Source organism: Lagenorhynchus albirostris, chromosome 16 (assembly GCF_949774975.1).
Source record: "Lagenorhynchus albirostris chromosome 16, mLagAlb1.1, whole genome shotgun sequence".
Lineage (NCBI taxonomy): Eukaryota > Metazoa > Chordata > Mammalia > Artiodactyla > Delphinidae > Lagenorhynchus > Lagenorhynchus albirostris.
This window is the reverse complement of record NC_083110.1, coordinates 50,862,091-50,878,543: the sequence shown is the minus strand read 5'-3', so window position 1 is coordinate 50,878,543 and position 16,453 is coordinate 50,862,091. Positions and strand designations below refer to the sequence as shown.

The 16,453-nt window shown below is 37.9% G+C and overlaps 1 protein-coding gene across 5 annotated transcripts in view; it reads right to left on the bottom strand.

Annotated features, from left to right (window-relative positions):
- The window catches only part of EXOC6 (exocyst complex component 6), a 205,402-nt gene that overhangs the window by 46,928 nt on the left and 142,021 nt on the right, over positions 1–16,453 (bottom strand). For all 5 annotated transcript variants that reach the window (XM_060126179.1, XM_060126181.1, XM_060126180.1 and 2 more), the window contains one exon: positions 6,439–6,580. In XM_060126179.1, coding sequence (XP_059982162.1) covers positions 6,439–6,580 — 142 coding nt within the window. The remainder of the gene's footprint in view (positions 1–6,438; positions 6,581–16,453) is intronic.

The window sequence follows — 16,453 nt, the reverse complement described above, 5'->3', positions numbered from 1 at the left end:
CCCCGGTCCAGGAGAATCCCACATGCTGCGCAGTGGCTAGGCCCGTGAGCCATGGCCGCTGAGCCTGCACGTCCGGAGCCCGTGCTCCGCAACAGGTTCAATCCCCGGTCCGAGGCAGAGGCCACGGCAGTGAGAGGCCCGCATACCGCAAAAAAAAAAGAAAAAGTGACTACCATAGATGGATCAGTGCTAATTCTTTCACTACCAGAAAAAAACAAAAACAAAAACTAAAAGCACATGGCTGAATGATATGAGGAACTGAACTATTCTTAACTTTCTACCTCCCCAACTTCAGCTGGTTGTGCTATTTGTTTCTACCTGCAGACTGACATTTTAAGGCCTAGGAAATATATGCATAATGTTTTTACAAAGTAATGAGGATGGAAAAATAATCAAACCAAATTATAAAATTTAATTCAGAATTAAGGCCATTCTTGATGCTTATATTTGATGTTAACCTCTTATTGCTTAAATTCTTTGACTTAAGCCTTTCTTGAGTTACCCAAGATCTTTGGTCGTTTTTGGTATCTAGTTCCTGATCTCTGCTATCTAACTTCCTTGGACTCTGGATTTCTTACTAGTGTAAAACAGACTAGTAGGATTTTATGTTAATCCCACAAACCAGTCACAGACTTTTTATTTTTTTGGCTGCATTGGATCTTTGTTGCTGCACGGGGACTTTCTCTAGTTGAGGCGAACAGGGGCTACTCTTCGCTGCAGTGCGCGTGCTTCTCACTGCAGTGGCCTCTCTTTTTGCGGAGTATGGGCTCTAGGTGTGCAGGCTTCAGTAGTTGCGGCACGTGGGCTCAGCAGTTGTGGCTCGTGGGATTTAGAGCACAGGCTCAGTAGTTGTGGCACACGGGCTTACTTGCTCTGCGGCATGTGGGATCTTCCCAGACCAGGGCTCAAACCTGTGTCCCCTGCATTGGCAGGCGGATTCTTAACCACTGGGTTACAAGTATAAGTGCCACCAGGGAAGTCCCTGGTCACAGACTTTTAAGTAATAGTTTCTGAGCCTCTTGAAGGGAAAGTAATTACTATGAATCAATATGGGTTTATGAAGAATCAGAGTAGTAACATTTTCTTCTTTGAAAAACTAATTAGACTGGTAGATGAGGAAAATTCAATGGCTATTATTATCCCTATATACCAGCAAGGCATCTAGCAAAGTTGCTCATAACTTTGAGCTATGATTTAGATTCAAAACTATGAATTAGATTCAACTAGGGAATTAGCAACTGGCTGAAGAAATCTAAAGATACCCAAGATTTTGAATAATGGATCTAAGTCAATATAAATAGATAGACCCATGTAATGTTGTGGTTCTCAAACTTTACTGTGCATCAGTATCACCTGAAAGGCCTACTCAAAAAGAAATTGCTATGTCCTATGCCCAGAATTCACAATTCAGCAGGTGGGGTTCAAGAATTCACATTGCTGGGACTTCCCTGGTGGTACAGTGGTAAAGAATCCACCTTCCAGTGCAAGGGACGCGGGTTTGATCCCTGGTCGGGGAACTAAGATCCCACGCGCCACAGGGCAATTAAGCCCACGCACGCGCACCACGACTACTGAACTTGCGCATATCAATGAGGGAGCCTGAGTGCCGCAAACTACAGAGCCCACGTGCTCTGGAGCCCGTGCGCCACAACTACAGAGTCCACGTGTACTGGAGCCCGCACGCCACAACTAGAGAAGAGAAAACCCACATGCCACAACTAGAGAGAAGCCCGTGCGCCACAAACAAAAGATCCCGCATGCTGCAACTAAGACCCAATGCAGCTAAAAAAAAATAAAGAAAATAAACAAATAAAATAAAATAAAACAAGAATTCACACTGCTAATAAGTTCCCAGATGATACTGTTGCTGCTCATCTGGGAACCATGTTTTGAGAATCACTGATGTACTATATATCAGGATACAGATATCAGGTTTTGTTCAACATTTTGCTAATGACCTTGTTAAATAAAAGCATGATTACAAATCTGCAGATGATATGAAATTTTGATATAAAAAGATCTCAACAGACTAGCTGTGGGACAAATCTTAAAATAAAATTTAATAGGGATAATCTTAAAATCCTAAAACAAAAACTAATCATACAAGTATAAGAAAAACAAAGCTTGACAATCACACACAAAAAAAGGAAAGATAAAGAGATTTTAGAATGCAACAGCTTCAATAATTCAAGAGTATACTCTGGTAACCAAAAAAGGTAATAACAGTTTGGATTTTACTAATAAAGTACAAAATATGGAACAATGTATTTGATAGTCCAACTACATATTATACTGGTTCCACCACACCTGGGTATCTCTGTATTCAACTTTGGGTGTCAGACATTAAACAGAAGGCAGTCAAACCAGTTTGTTCAAAGAAGAGTTTTGGACCTAAAATCATTATCACATGAGAACAGTAAGAGGAATTGTTTATCTCTGGTCTTCAGAAGATTCAGAAAGATATGAGAGCAGTTTTCATATAATTGGCTTGTGGATGAAGACTAGGTTTTCTCTATAGGACCCTAAGCGGAACTGCCACCTGTAGTTATCAGACTGCTTACTATACACAGGTGTCCACCTGAGGAGAGGAGTGGGGAGGGAACAGGGGCTGAAATCTAGCTCACATTTCACTTGATAAGTCATGTGCCTTGGTGGGGGTGTCCAGCTGGAAAAAGGGTAAACTTTTTTCTAATTCATAGAAAGGGGACAACACTGGAGGACTTTTTCCCTTCAGTAGGAATATCTTTTCTAATTTGCACAAAGGCACAATATGGACTAGTGGTGACTCTAGCCCTAACGCAGAACTAGGTACATTAGGAGAAGTTTAGAAAAGACAACTGCAACTCAATGTGAGAAATTGACAGAGTAATATATTAAATGCAAACTCATTTTCTGAAGAGTAGTTAATCTCCCAAATTAAATGTTCAAGGAATAGCTGGACAACTACTTGACGGGGTTATTTTAGAGTGTGTTTCAAGGTAGAGGAGCATGTGACTATGTCCTACTAGGCGGGTGGTGAAACTCAATGGTCGTTTAGTTTCTAGGATTCTACATCTGAACTATCTGCCTGTTTTCTCCATATCCCAGTTGACTCTTAAGGCATCCAGATTCCTTCTCTTCACAAATTTACCATACATTCTAGCCGTCCTCTTACCTAGCCAAATTCCTCTTCCTGTCTCCCTTTCTCCTCCTTTCTCTGCCCCAATGTGTAGAAAGCATACACACAGCATTAATACTGAAAATAAACCTTGAATTTTAAAAAATTGCTTTCTTCCAGATTAAAAAACAAAAAAACAAAAACACTATTTAAAATAGGGATGAAGGGAATTCCCTGGCAGTCCAGAGGTTAGGACTGCATGCTTCCTTTACAGGGGGCACAGGTTCGATCCCTGGTCAGGGAACTAAGACCCTGCAAGCTGCGTGGCGTGGCCAAAAAAAAAGGGGATGAAAACTAAAATTCTCTGAACATATTATTAGAGAAAGCTAAGTTCCATTTTTAAGTGATTTATATATCAATCACTAAAAGTCATGAGTTGGGTAGTAGATAATTCTTTTGCACCAGAAAGAGAGTGGAATAGACTTGAAAAATGTAATGTCAGGGAATTCCCTGGTGGTCCAGTGGTTAGGACTCTGAGCTTCCAATGCCGGGGGCCCAGGTTTGATCCTTGGTTGGGTAACTAAGATCCCACAAGCCTCGTGGTGTGGCCAATGGGGAAAAAAAAAATGTATTGTCAATTTTTATTTGTTCAGTGAGTACTGAATGAGTGATACTGTATTAAGTAATAATTAAGTAATATTTGATAAAAATTGAGGAGCAGAGCCAACCACAGCCATAATCTTATAGGAAGCTGAGTTATCTTTTGTGGTTTGTCTTTGAGTCCTGGTTTCTCCCTTTCCATATTTATAGTACCAGAACCTTGGCCCCCATCAGGCTAGGGTTTAGTCCTCTTGCACTTGACCCCAGACATCTTTAAGTGAGTTATACCTTATAGTTAGGAATAATCTCTTCCAAGAGATTAGTCTTTTAAGAAAACATCAACATCTTAAAAGCAGCCTTCAGTAACTCCACCCAAATAAGTAACTAAAGGGAGAAACTGTCCTATGATGTAACAGAGAGGCAAAGTTTTGTGTTTTTTGTGCCTTTCTCTAAGTATAGTTAGGCTTACTCTTCGTGGAGAGGTAAGAGGACAGAGAAAATCTCTAGGTGCCTGAAGCTGCCTAACCAAACAGTAATTTCCCTTTTTTAACAAAAATATCTAATTGAGACGACACAACCAAATACCAATAAAGGGCTCAAGCAATATTTATGTAAAATGTTTACATAAACATTATCATACTGAAATGATCTCATAAGACAACTTTTTTTTTCTTTTGGCGTGCGGCACAGCTTGTGGGATCTTAGGTCCCTACCAGGGATCGAATCCAGGCCCTTGTAATGAAATCGCGGAATCCTAACCACTGGACCGCCAGGGAATTCCCTCGTAAGATAGCTTTTAAAGAACTTTAAGAAATCAGTTTCAAGTTATTTGTAGAATGAATTAACAATTACTTTGAGTTAGAAACATTTTAAAAAGTGCTTTTTGGGGCTTCCCTGGTGGCGCAGTGGTTGAGAGTCCACCTGCCAATGCAAGGGACATGGGTTCGTGCCCCGGTCCGGGAAGATCCCACGTGCCGCGGAGTGGCTGAGCCCGTGAGCCATGGCCACTGAGCCTGCGCGTCTGGAGCCTGTGCTCTGCAACGGGAAAGGCCACAACAGTGAGAGGCCCGCGTACCGCAAAAAAACAAGTGCTTTTTGGTAAGTATTTTTGTAAATACAAGATAAATATCATTTTGTAAACGATAGTTTTATTTTGAGAAAGAAATATATAAAGGTTTTCTAATTAGAGAAAATGAGAAATGCTTTCTAGGAAAAGAAAATGAATCCTTCTCTTCCCTAGGGAAAAACTATCTTTCTTTTGCTTTGCAGATCAGTATTTCTCTTTTTTTGAAGGAAATAGGTGGGTTTTTTAAAACTTTGCATTTCTTTTTTTGTGTAACAAACAATTGATCTTGACATATATAGAAGCAGACAAATATTTTTTACTTGTTGAAAAAAAAATCTGTCACTCCGGGGCTTCCCTGGTGGCGCAGTGGTTGAGAGTCTGCCTGCCGATGCAGGGGACGCGGGTTCGTGCCCCGGTCCGGGAAGATCCCACATGCCACGGAGCGGCTGGGCCCGTGAGCCATGGCCGCTGGGCCTGCGCGTCCGGAGCCTGTGCTCTGCGGCAGGAGAGGCCACAGCAGTGAGAGGCCCACGTACCGCAAAAAAAAAAAAAAAAAAAAATCTGTCACTCCTGCTTCAGGTGCAAGCCACTGACATTTACTTTTTTAAAGTCTTTCACAGAGAATATATTATTGCAAAATCTGCCCAAATAAATATTTTTTAATCCTTCTTGTGCCCCACTGATTTTCAATTTATCAACAGTGGTGCCTGACTAAACTGTCAACCAGGGATTTTTATCATTTAATCAGTGTACCATTCATTTGAAAGTAATGCAAAAAATTGTTCCATAAACTCATGTTCTGTATAAGGGTAACCTACATCTAGAAGTATATATAACAAGGCAAATAACTAAATAGCACATTCAATTTTGAAGGTGACTGGCTAATGTCAACATTAGATTATGGAATCTGCTAACTTGTCACCTAAAGAAAATAAAGTGAAAAACAATGGTAAAGGTAAAGACTTGAGAAATTCTTTGGGAAAGAGAATCAAAATTTCAGAATATAAAAGAAGCTTCACTTGGAATGCAGGGTCCTAAGATTATTCTTTAGCAGGTATCTGAAAAGTTATTTACAAGAAAGTAAGAATGACAAACTTGGAATCATTTCATTCACTTACTACAAACCTCAGGAGAGTCCTGGCAAGAAGACAAGAACGACCAAAAGAAGGAATAAAGGGAAAAAAATGAATCATAAATGAATCACCTTTTTAATTATCCAGTCTGGATTGTCACTTCAGTGCCTCTCTAGAGCAGAGGTCCCCAACCTTCCTGGCACCAGGGACCGGTTTCGTGGAAGACAACTTTAACATGGGCAGGGGGGTGGGGGTGAGGGGGTGGATGGCTCAGGCGGTAATGGGAGCGATGGGGGGCAGCAGATGAAGCTTCGCTCACTCGCCCGCCACTCACCTCCTGCTGTGCGGCCCGGTTCTGAACAGGCTGTGGACCAGTAGCGGTCCATGGCCCAGGGGTTGGGGATCCCTGCTCTACAGGCCCTAAATGTGAAAGTGAGATATTTTTCTCTTGTTGAAAATAAGTTGCTTCTAAGGCTGCCGAAAGTTTAACTGAATCAGGCCTCTTCCCTCCTTTATGAACTATCCTACTATATACCATTTTTTCATATAATTTAAATATAGATTCTTAGAAATGCATCAGATTTAACCAATAAGGTACTTACATTCACACTGTATGACATCTAAGTTAAATTGCTGAACGGCTCCCATGCTTATCTGTTTTAACTCACTGTCCAGGAGCATCTGCATTAATGATGTTGACAGATGCTGGCAGGCTGACATGCAAGCAGTCTGGGCAACTTTCCCCTGTTATACAAATATCCAAACCAAAAAATAAACAAACATATAAATATATCATCGTGTATCACAAAAGTTATATACATGGCATTTTTTTGTTGTTTTTTTTGGTAGAATAGTAATTATTGGCCTTTCTCTTTCTGTATTCTGAGTGGCTGTCTCTTAGCATAGGAATTGAAAGTAATATTCTGTTGACTTGTCCTTCTCAGGATATAAATATCATTAAAGCTCTAACTGCATGCAGAAAAATTAAAGTACAAGTTTAAAACCCATTATTTATTATTTCAGATCTCCTGAAATGCCTCAAGTATTTTTAAAAATGCACATTAAAATATAACATTTGTGACATAAAGTAACTGTCATGTTGACAGAACATTTTATTCATATAATGCTCTTTAAGTTTTCCTTTATAGAGTTAACCAAGACAAGAATTAAAGAAGTTAATAGTGTAATTTATTAGAATTGAAACTATACCTAATATGCTTTATAATATATACTTTGATATGTAATATATAAAATATACTTTATAAAATATACTTTGAGTCATTAAGTCCTTACTTCTAATAGGAACATGAGTTTGTAGCACAGCTTCAATTAGGAGGGAAAAAAAGAAGCTTGCATACCAATATGATTTCACAGTCATTTACAGATCTTCATTTAGTTTTAGAAATTAAGTTTTAGAATCATCTGATAATTTAGAAATATGTAGTTAATTGAGCTATAAATACTTGTGGTTGTCTTTTAGTATATATATCATTATATTTTCTACTATAATAAGCTCCTAAAACTCTACATGAATTTTGACTGACAGCCTTGATTCAGGCTATATCTTCTTTAAAATGATAAAAAATAATTTTAAATGTTTAGCCTCCAGATTACTGGGATCACAATACAATATTGCTTTTAGTATAAATTGTTCTTCTAAGCAGGATTTTTATTTCAACTAAAAGTTCAAAAGAAAATATTACAAGAACTATTTTAGGTAAAGTTTTCTAGTGTACTGCTGCTCCTAGTATGGTTATCTCCAAACCACAAGTCTGTGATTTGGTGACGGATTGACTCCCATGATAGGATTCAAAGATCTAGGAACAGGGTTAGAAATAATGACATTTGGAAGATGTGCCGTGTTCTGCCTCATTCTCATTAACAAATATTTACCCAGAGATATTTGATAATTATATATTTTTCCTACTTATCACAAAGGCCAATAAATCTATAAAATCATGAAAATCTTCCAAACGTAAATGCTATAATACATACAAAAATGTTTACATAGGGTTGATCTGTTAGAAAAGTAAGAAAAAACATAAATACATTTGCAAGTTTACTAGAACAGCTGTTCATTAAGTTACACATTTAAAGTCAGACTAGAAACAAGCAACTTTTATGAATCTTTTATGAGTCTTCAGCATGTAGACACTATGCGCAGTGGAAAAACTGTGCATCTGAAATGGAATGCCAATATCTAAATCCAAAACTTTAGAGATAAAAGCTGATGCAAACAATATATTTGACAGATACTGATGAACTGCCAAAAAGGAATGTAACAAACAATGCAAAACCCAGCATGCTTCAAGACCCCCCAAACCCAAGAGGAATTAGTCTAGGAGACATGCAGTTCCATTCCCCAAGCAGAATAATATCAATATGAATGAGGGGCAGGAGGGAGACAGAAAAAGAAGAAATCAATGGCATGTAATTTAATTACAATGTAATAGGCTTGAGAATAGTTAATGGAAATGTCATTTTGACCAAATGGAACAACTAGTGCATTTTACTTTAATGTACTTCTCCATCAAATCAGCTCCATGTCCTACTTATGTTGCCACTATAATGCACTAACTGCAAAAGCAGATTAATAAATTGCCAAAACAATTATTATTACATTCATTTCATAAACACATTGCATAATGTTAGTAGTATTATTTTAAGGTGATCTTTAAATTTTAACACAGGTTCAGATGCTACAAATGACTATGCAGCAATAGTACTGGAGCCAAAATGATGGTACTAGTACAAAAATTCAGGCTATTCCATAAATTTGGTGGATATAGGTAATGAAAACATGTGTGTGCGCATGCACACGCACACACACACGCACACACACATGCGTTTAGCTTTTTGTTTAAATAATACATGTAATAATAAAATCTTAATATAAAATTTCCTTTGATTATGCATATTAAATACAGGCTTATTGTTCTCAAAGATAGAAGTTTAAAATATTTGTAAAATATTCAAATGAAAATTCTTCCTTTTTTATAGCTCAAAATTAATATCAAAGGTTCAAATCCTTTAAATATTTAAAGTTATATTCTATAAGATTATACTTTTTAAAATGTCTACTTCCTGATTATAAAATGTGAACAAGTATTCTTAAATTTTATCATTACTTATTTTGAGACAGAAAATTTTAATGTTCCAGAAACTCGCACATTCCAAAAACATCCCTGGCAATTCATTTTTGATGCCTGTAGCCCTTGGTACACTTTTTTTTTTGTTTGTTTGTTTGTTTTTTGCGGTACACGGGCCTCTCACTGTTGTGGCCCCTCCCATTGCAGAGCACAGGCTCCGGACGTGCAGGCCCAGCGGCCATGGCTCGCGGGCCCAGCCGCTCCACAGCATGTGGGATCTTCCCGGACCGGGGCACGAACCCGTGTCCCCTGCATCGGCAGGCAGACTCTCAAACCCTGTGCCACCAGGGAAGCCCTGGTACACTTTTGTATAACCAAAACACCCCTTTCTGAACACTATTTTGCTATTATTGTTGATCCTTTTAATACTGCATCACCTTCTAGAACAAAAATAATCTAAGTACTTTTACAACTATCTTTAAAAACTAGGCTTTTTCATTAGAGATGCTCTGGTTTTTAACATTACAACAAAGCCAAAATAATTAAGTGAAGTGACTGAGAAAACACAGCACATTTAATATCAAGCACCTAGAAATTTCTGCTGTCCTCATCTGAAAAATTAATTGCAACTATTATTAACATTCTCCTCTTTAACAACATAAATTTCAGTAAATAAGTAAAAACACCTGCCAAACTTTTAAAGGTAACTACTTTTTTACCCTGATCTAACATTTTGCTGAAAAACAACTTGTAAAGAGAGAAAACCCTTGGACAAACTTCTTATATTTCAAAGGAACTTGTAAAAGAGAATCTGCTGACATATTAGATCCTTTTTGCATTACTCAAAAGCTTTTCTTCTAAGAACAATTGTGGTAAAGAGACATTTGGCTCCTAGGAAATTCCCAAAGGGTCAACCATATGCATCCTTCCATGGCACCTTCACAGTGCTGCTTTCTAGATCCATGTCTCAAAAGCAGCTTTCATCATTTACTTGTGTGTCAGTCAATATGATTTATGGACTGCATTCAACAAAGTCAAAGCATATAGAATGAGAAATATGACTACAATCTGCTAATTTGTTTTGTATTGAGCCACTTAAGAGTCAAAGACCTAATGTCAGACTGAGACCAGCAACACAATTAACCGGTCGGTGACAGATTCATCCATCCTCCCTGCCAGGCTGTGCCAATCAAAGACAGCATGAGGTGACATTCGGTGAAATCAGTAAGAAAACTCATTCTCTAAGTAACCTATGTGAGACCTTGATTGACACTTTTTGAATTTAGTTTGTGGAACACAGACACTCTTTACCCAATAGTCCCTCACTGCAAGCTGTGAAATAAAGCTTTTAATGCCAATCACAGGAACAATAAACCACAAACCACCAACCCTCAGTTTAAAAGGAATCAAGAAAACACATCTGTTTGTATGTCAAGCCAAATTTTCAAAATAATTTACTATTATAGATTAGGCTAAAGATACTCTGCTTCCTTTGAAACGTCGTAAAATGACATGGTAACAAAAATACAACACATTTTATTAGATTATAGCTCAAAACTGTTTTGGTTTCAAAGTAATGTTTTGATAGATCTACTCTTATATAATAGTAGGAGAAATGTAGAATACTTAAAAACTAATTTGACACATTTAAATTTTCATTTGAAGTTTTCATTTCTGTCTCACCATTCTCTTATTTCAAAGGCCTAATAAAGAAGGAAGGTTTGATTTCAATAGTACTTATTTGAAAGCATTTTTCAATGCTGCTTTCATTCTCTCAAATACATTTAACATAAAAATGTACTCTTGAAATCACAACCATTCTTTCTGCCTTGGTCTACTTTCCTTAATGATCCCCGGAGAATCCACTTTCCTTTATTTATACCCCCACAAAAGATCAACTTGGCACAAAAACCTACTTTTTATTTAAGTTAAAAAAATAAAGACTCAGAAATATTATGTGCTGTATTTATTAATCTTTAAATTGATAACAGGTTTTGTTTTAAAAGGTTATGTAACTCTTGTCAGGAAAAACTGGAAAATAAAATCATGGTCAATTTGAATATTAAATCTAACATTGATATGAAAATTTATTAATTCTGATTCTATGTGGCTTTTTAAAGTTGTTATTAATTTTTAAAGTTATTTAAATAAAAATAGTAAAATACTGCTATATTATTCAAACTTACTGCCTCTCAGTTTGCTTCATGAATTTCAGTTATGAGACCATGAAATAGCCTTTTCAGAGGGAAGACAAAAGACGAAAGGAAGTATTTTGATGAATTGGTCAGTCTCCTAAAGAGCTACAATTTTTAGCCTTTTAAAACACATAGTCCAAAAGAGTGAAGTCTTTCATCAAATACGGAGTAAACATTAAAATTAGAAATAAATTCTTAATTGAAAAATGATGCCTAGTTGAAAAGTAGACATTTTAATTTAAGAAATCTATTCTTCTTCTTTCTCTTTTACATAAGAATCACTAATTTAAATTTTACTATATGAAACTACATTTACTCAAATGTAAAGAATGTTATTAAATCAGGAAAAAAATTCCTAAAACATGAAAATTTCTCCAAGGTGATTTCACAAATGCACAAAGATTCCTTTACCTAGTAAGTTACATTTTAAACTATTTTCTGGCTGAACACTCTATATAAAACTGAAATTTCTCCGATTCCCAATACTACAGAATAGATGAGTTATAAAGGTTTAAATATCAAGATGAATTCCTTTAGTGAGTTTTAATAATAACTTTAACACTATCTTGAAGACACAGTTTTGAGATTATGCCCCCAAAATTCATAGGTCTATCAAAATATACTTATTCTAACACCCCTAACATTCTCTAAAGAACCTCCTTTACACCTCTCTATTCCTCTCATACTCTCTCTGTCCTCATCTAAGTAGCTCTAGCTCCCAGAGAACTGGGTATCACATCAGTTAACCACAATTCCCATAGTCAATTATGAATTCCCTTTTTCCCGTCTGAGGCTTTTCTCCTCTAAACAATTCTCAATCATAAGGATACAAGACATAACACAAAGGCTTGCTCTCGGGACACGGACACACACACACACACACACACACACACACACACACACACACACACACGGATTAAATAAAACAGAAGTATCGCAAGGTTGGAAAAAAAATTCCCCAAACTTGGAAAACTTCAGGTCACTTGTAATATATGGCACATTTCTATTTCATGCCTTATCCCAGCTTCCTTATCCCAACCATAGGTCTCATCAAACTTTGGTGGCCTTTTTCTTTTTTTTAAACAATCTTTTGAATGTGGCCTTTGATGACATGTAACACCCAGATTTTTAGCTTTCTGCAAGTATCATTGTTGCTGTCATGGCAGTCCCATGACATCTTCAAACTCCTCCTAACTTTAAAAGGCAGAAAGAGAATGCAAGGACAAGTAGAGCAGTGAAAGTCTAGAAGAGGTCAAGGTTTTGAATCTACTGATTATACCAGAAATCTGGATAAAACGGTAAAAGCTGCATGCACTCTTGTCCGAAATAGCACAAAGAGGGAGCTAGTTTGTACTATGTAGGAACTGACAGATTTTTCCTACCTCTTAAATCTACTTCATAACAGCAAATTGGGCAATTCGGTACATGTTTAAGTAGGGAAGCAATAAAATATCAAGACCCTATAACTTTCTCACTTGGCAAATGTAAGAAATACAAGAGAAGTTTCCACATGGTGACTGAATACTATGGTCAAGCCACAAGAATTGATTGAAAAGCCGAAGTATCCCAGGAACTGTTATCAAAGCAACATCTCTGTGATAGCAGAGTCATAGCCTCATTTTTTTACATAAGAACCCAGCTTAGAGTATTAGGGCTAATATAATCATTAAAATGTACTATTTCACAACCCCAGTATGACTTAAAATTTACAAAGAAGTTGTCAGAATCACTAACAGGTTAGACAACATAGATTATTTCTGAAACAGGAGGGAAGGGGGCAGGGCACAACCTTTAAAAGAATGACAGAGCCCAAGGACACGACATAAACTGATTAGAACCAACTAGGTCCAAGATGGTGGACCAGTAGACTTCTACTAGACCTTGAGCCTCAGTATAGCTCACTGTAACACATAAGCAACCTAATTGACACACCCACAGGCGCCATGACAGTTCCAAGGCCTACCATAAGGGTCAAAAAGTGGGTGGTAGCCCAATTCCTAGAAATCCCCACCCCTTCCTCAAAATAGCTGGAATACTCTTCCCACTCATTAGCCTATGAAATTACCCACCTCTATAAAAACTGACAACCCCCATACCCTGGTACCTTTCTTACCTTCTGAGATGGCCCACACTCTGTCTGTGGAGTGTGTTTCTCTCTAATAAATCACTTCCTACCTATCACTTTGTCGCTCACTGAATTCTTTCTGTGATGAGACATCAAGAGCCTGAGCCTCATTAAGTCCTAAGACCAGGCATGTGATCTCAGTTAAAAGACCTTGGGTTCAAGTCCCAATCTGGGTTTTGGCCAGGTTCAAGTCCTGGCCCGTGGGTTCAAGTCCCAACCTGAAGTTACATAGTTTCATTTCCACATGATCATTAGTAAAATGGACAAATGTCACCCAAGCCAAGAGGTGGCTAATACATTATAAACATAGCCATGTATATATAAACAGCACAGAGCAGGTCTTTGTCATTCAAGGATTTATGTTTAGGTTTCAACCTTTTAAGAATGACTCTGAGAATCCAGTACAAGTAGGGCTTCATTTGCTGAGGCACACATTTGAATTACTTGCTCTGTGAAACAGGTATTGGGCAGGGAGGAACCACTCAGACTGAATGCAGTCAAAGTCCCAACCTCCCCAAGTCAATGTGGCTTTGCTGTCTTCTGTTAGCTGACATGGATAAAGTAACTCTCGCTAAAGTCTACAGTTTTCAATTATGTTTTATACCATTTCTGAAAGAAATTACATGGCACAGCAGTATTCTCATATTTGGGAATTTTCAAAGGTTTTGGGTATACTCATCCAGAATGTTAAGGGCTTTTTGAACACGTAACTTCACTGGGCTAAATCCTAGATTGTGGGAATGTGGCTGGGGTAAATACTGTTAGAGTCACTTCCAGTTGAGGGGGTACCTGGGATAGGAGTTTAAAAAGACTCAGGGAAATGTATCATGTGAGGGGAGGATACATATTAAAACAAAACAAAACTCATACAAAGGAGTGATGCCGAAAGCTCAGCTTCTCTGTACACCGGTGCTGAACCAAATCTCGAAGACAGAGTTTTGGGTGAAGGAGAAAAGGATAGCTTTATATGAATATTTTGCCAGGCAAAGGGGGACACAGCAGTCTCCTGCCTTGAAAAACTATGTGTCCCAACCCAGGAGGATTTGATAAGGAGTTTTATAACAATGCTTCCGAAGGGTGGGGTTGCTGACAAGACTAGGGTGTGTGCAGGGTCTCAGGTGGTCTCCTAATCTTGAGGAGCATCTGTGGTCCCTTTAATCTGGCCTCAGGTGGTTTCTTGGCTGCTCCTCCCTTGATTAGCAACTGTTCAAGTCCGCCCTTTGGAACTCCGGCAGGGTCATGGAGGCTGGAGTCTTGCCTACAAGAAATGGGGGACAAAAAAAGAGGCCTCCATGCCCGGGAGCCTCACAGGGCCCCGCTCAGTTTCAGGAAGAGGGAGCAAACAAGGTAAGTTACCTACTTACCTTTTTTTTTCTAAAGACAATCTTGCAAATGACATTCAACAATACCCTGAGAGTGAAAAATAAGTAGGTCAACTGCCCCCCTCTTGTTTCCAAACAGACAAAGGCTTTAAATCTCAATGCTACCATCTACCACACCAATTTCCATAAGAGGTAGAAAGATTTAAAACATGACAGCTTCCCTACCAGGCTTAAAGTCTCCTGAATGAAAGAAAATGAAGTGATTAAAATGTTGTTGCTTATCTTCTGAATTCCTCCCCTATGTGCAATATTCATCTAAACATGCACTTTTGTTGGGACTTTTACTCTGCAAAGTCTAATCTCTTTACTTTTTGTATTACAGTATCTTGCATAAGCTTTTTATGGGTATGTATCAGCATCTTGGCCTGTTGCATTTTGTCTTCTCTACCTGACCTGCAAACATTCTGTAAATATGAATTCACCAAAGCAGTTCTACCTCTCCCATCAGCTCTATCCTCACCCTTATCCATTCCTGTCTGTTCCGTACAGAGAAGAAAAAAAAAAAGTAGGGGCTCTCTAGCCTCACCAGACCCTGGCTTGCACAGGAAACTTCTGACTCCAACATCTTTCCCTACCATCTCCTTTCTTTTTCTCCAGGGGATCTGACCTCCTTTTCGCTATCTTCATCTGCTTACAATAAAACATAAATTCCAACTCAAACAATCTCTTATCCACATATTTTAGTCTCTTTTCCTCCCCCATCTCGACTTTTGCCTATTTAACTGGGGGGGGGGGGGAAAGCGGGGGTGTGGCGGGGAGAGAACTATCTTCTATTTTTTTCTTGCTATTGTGTAACACAGGTTAAAGGGAAAGATAACATTTGCATTCCTAGAACTTATTCCTATCTGCAAAAATTCAAGTAACTTTCTAAACATGAATTCTCTGCTGCCACCTGGTAGTGAAACTGATAGTGGTACATTTTCATTTGTTTTTAATACTGAATCCTCCTGTTCAAAATGATCCTTTGCTCATAAAGCATGCATCAATGGTGTAGTTTATTTCATCTACAGCCGTTAAAGAGTAAAGTTATAGGGTATTTGTAAGTGTGCACACGCATGTATGTACTAATACTGTGTGTATTTGTATAGGCTGGGAAGAGTCCACTTTATTTTTTATTATTATTATTTTAAAATATTTATTTATTTAGGCTCCGCAGGGTCTTAGTTGCTGCATGCGCACTCTTAGTTGCAGCATGTGGACTCTTTGTTGCGGCATGCGAACTCTTAGTTGCAGCATGCAGAATCTAGTTCCCTGACCAGGAATCAAACCCAGGCCCCCTGAACTGGAAGTGCAGTCTTACCCACTGGACCACCAGGGAAGTCCCAGAGTCCACTTTACTTATTTCCGTTTATATGTCCCTGTTCTGTTACAGGTCGTTCTTGTAATTCTCTCCTAGTCCACTGGCTTCCTACTAAAACTCCCATGCTGTTTCCTTCTAAAAGCCTTCTATTACCACTACTTCTTCCAACTATGCCCTGATTAAGAGCAATTCAAAATACCGTTTTCTACGACCTTTGACAGCAGGGAAATATTTAAGTATGCTATGCTATATACACACATAAGACTTACAAACTTATGAAATTAAATTTCTCACCAAGATTAGTCAGCATTTAGCTAATAGAGACAGCAACTTAATACCTAAAAGGATTAAAGTTATAAAATTCAAGTATGTTCATTTTCAACTAAAAAGCAAGATTCTTTTTTTTTTACAATTAACTTCCAGCAGTGAAAACAACTGTTTTATTACAATTATGAAAAAGCTTAAGAAAAAATATAAATTCTATTTCTAATAGTGGGCTTTGACTGTTTTCAACTTTTTCATTTAC